Raw genomic sequence first — 1365 nt, forward strand, 5'->3', positions numbered from 1 at the left:
AAAAAAAAAAAAAAAAAAAAAAAGGGGGGGGGGGGGGGGGTTAATAAAATATCTCACTTCTTGAAGCAATCTTGAACATGAGGGAGGGCTTCTGTTTGCCAGCTTCAGAAGGGCCCAGTTCATTGTCATTGCTTTCCATTGCATCTACAAGACCAGTGTCCACACCATCCCTGCCAAACAAAAAAGGCCTCCATTAAAACTCCAAATCAACAGCAAAATGATGCTATGATAAACAACTTGATAGGAGGTCCAAATGGTACATACTGTTGAACATTAAGCTCCAGCTCCTCTATTTTTTTCTCCAGAGAAGTTTGCAGGTCACTTTTGTCAACTGTGTATTCCACTAAGAATGCCTCCAAGATAAATGCTACAAAAATACTGAGAGGAAAAAAAAAATTAAGCTCACTACTCAAATTATGCATATTTGTCTTTTAAAGTAAAACACAATAATAATATTTTAAAATATAGTCTCTTCATTCTTACTTGATTATAATAATGACGACCACAATGTGAAAAAGGACAAAGAAAATTCTGGCTGAAACGTGTGTGACTGCCGTGAAACCGCTGGTCAACAGTGAAGTCAGTTAAGGGAAAAGCAATGCATGGTAATGATGTTATTAGAACTTTCACAGACCTTAGTCTAGAGTTTCACAGCATTATCCTTGGAGCAGAAATGCATTTTGATCTGTATTTGTAAAGGATATCATGCCACTGATTAACCACAGTGAGTTCCAGCAAGACAATGAAGGAAGAGACCACATTGTTGAAGTTGTTCTTGCAGTAGTTGAGTTTAGCAAAAGTGGTTCCTTTGAGGAGAGGGTTTCCACAGTACTCTTGATCAGGACTTGTAGAGTTAGGTTCAAAGAACTGAACTTTACCTTTAAATAATTCCATTCCAACCATGGCAAATATGTAATACACCACCTGTAGGGGACATCAGTGGATTTCTACATACTGATACACATCAATCATGACAGTTTTTCATCACAAACAACAGTTTAATATGCAGCATGATGGGTCTGCCTCCCTTCAAATGATTATGTCCCTGTCCCAGGATCATAACAGGGTGGAACAATGGAACACTGTTGGCAGCTCGATGAGGTGCAGCCATCTAAATGCAGCCATACATCAAGCACTGCATCCCGCCCCTGCTTTTTTAACACCCTATTATCATACAAGGTGTTCTTGAGGCCCAGCATGGTGCAATATAGGAAAATCGCCAATGAGAGCATAGCCATTTTAGGATTTTTTCTAATTGAATTTTTATTTAAAGCAATAGCCTGTATAATGCATGCAATATATATATATATATATATATATATATATGTATACATTCAATTCCTTTCAAAAGTATGAGGGTGGTAA

The 1365-nt window shown here is 37.7% G+C and overlaps 1 protein-coding gene across 1 annotated transcript in view; it reads right to left on the bottom strand.

Moving 5' to 3' along the window:
* The window catches only part of LOC107751119 (two pore calcium channel protein 1-like), a 9062-nt gene that overhangs the window by 909 nt on the left and 6788 nt on the right, over positions 1-1365 (bottom strand). The window contains exons 15-18 of the mRNA XM_016566725.1: positions 705-924; positions 484-574; positions 265-378; positions 58-170 (exon numbers count right to left, since the gene is read on the bottom strand). Coding sequence (XP_016422211.1) covers positions 58-170; positions 265-378; positions 484-574; positions 705-924 — 538 coding nt within the window. The remainder of the gene's footprint in view (positions 1-57; positions 171-264; positions 379-483; positions 575-704; positions 925-1365) is intronic.

The sequence above is a fragment of the Sinocyclocheilus rhinocerous genome, unplaced genomic scaffold (genome assembly GCF_001515625.1).
Source record: "Sinocyclocheilus rhinocerous isolate Xijiao unplaced genomic scaffold, SAMN03320098_v1.1 scaffold1413, whole genome shotgun sequence".
In the NCBI taxonomy this organism is placed as follows: Eukaryota; Metazoa; Chordata; class Actinopteri; order Cypriniformes; family Cyprinidae; genus Sinocyclocheilus; species Sinocyclocheilus rhinocerous.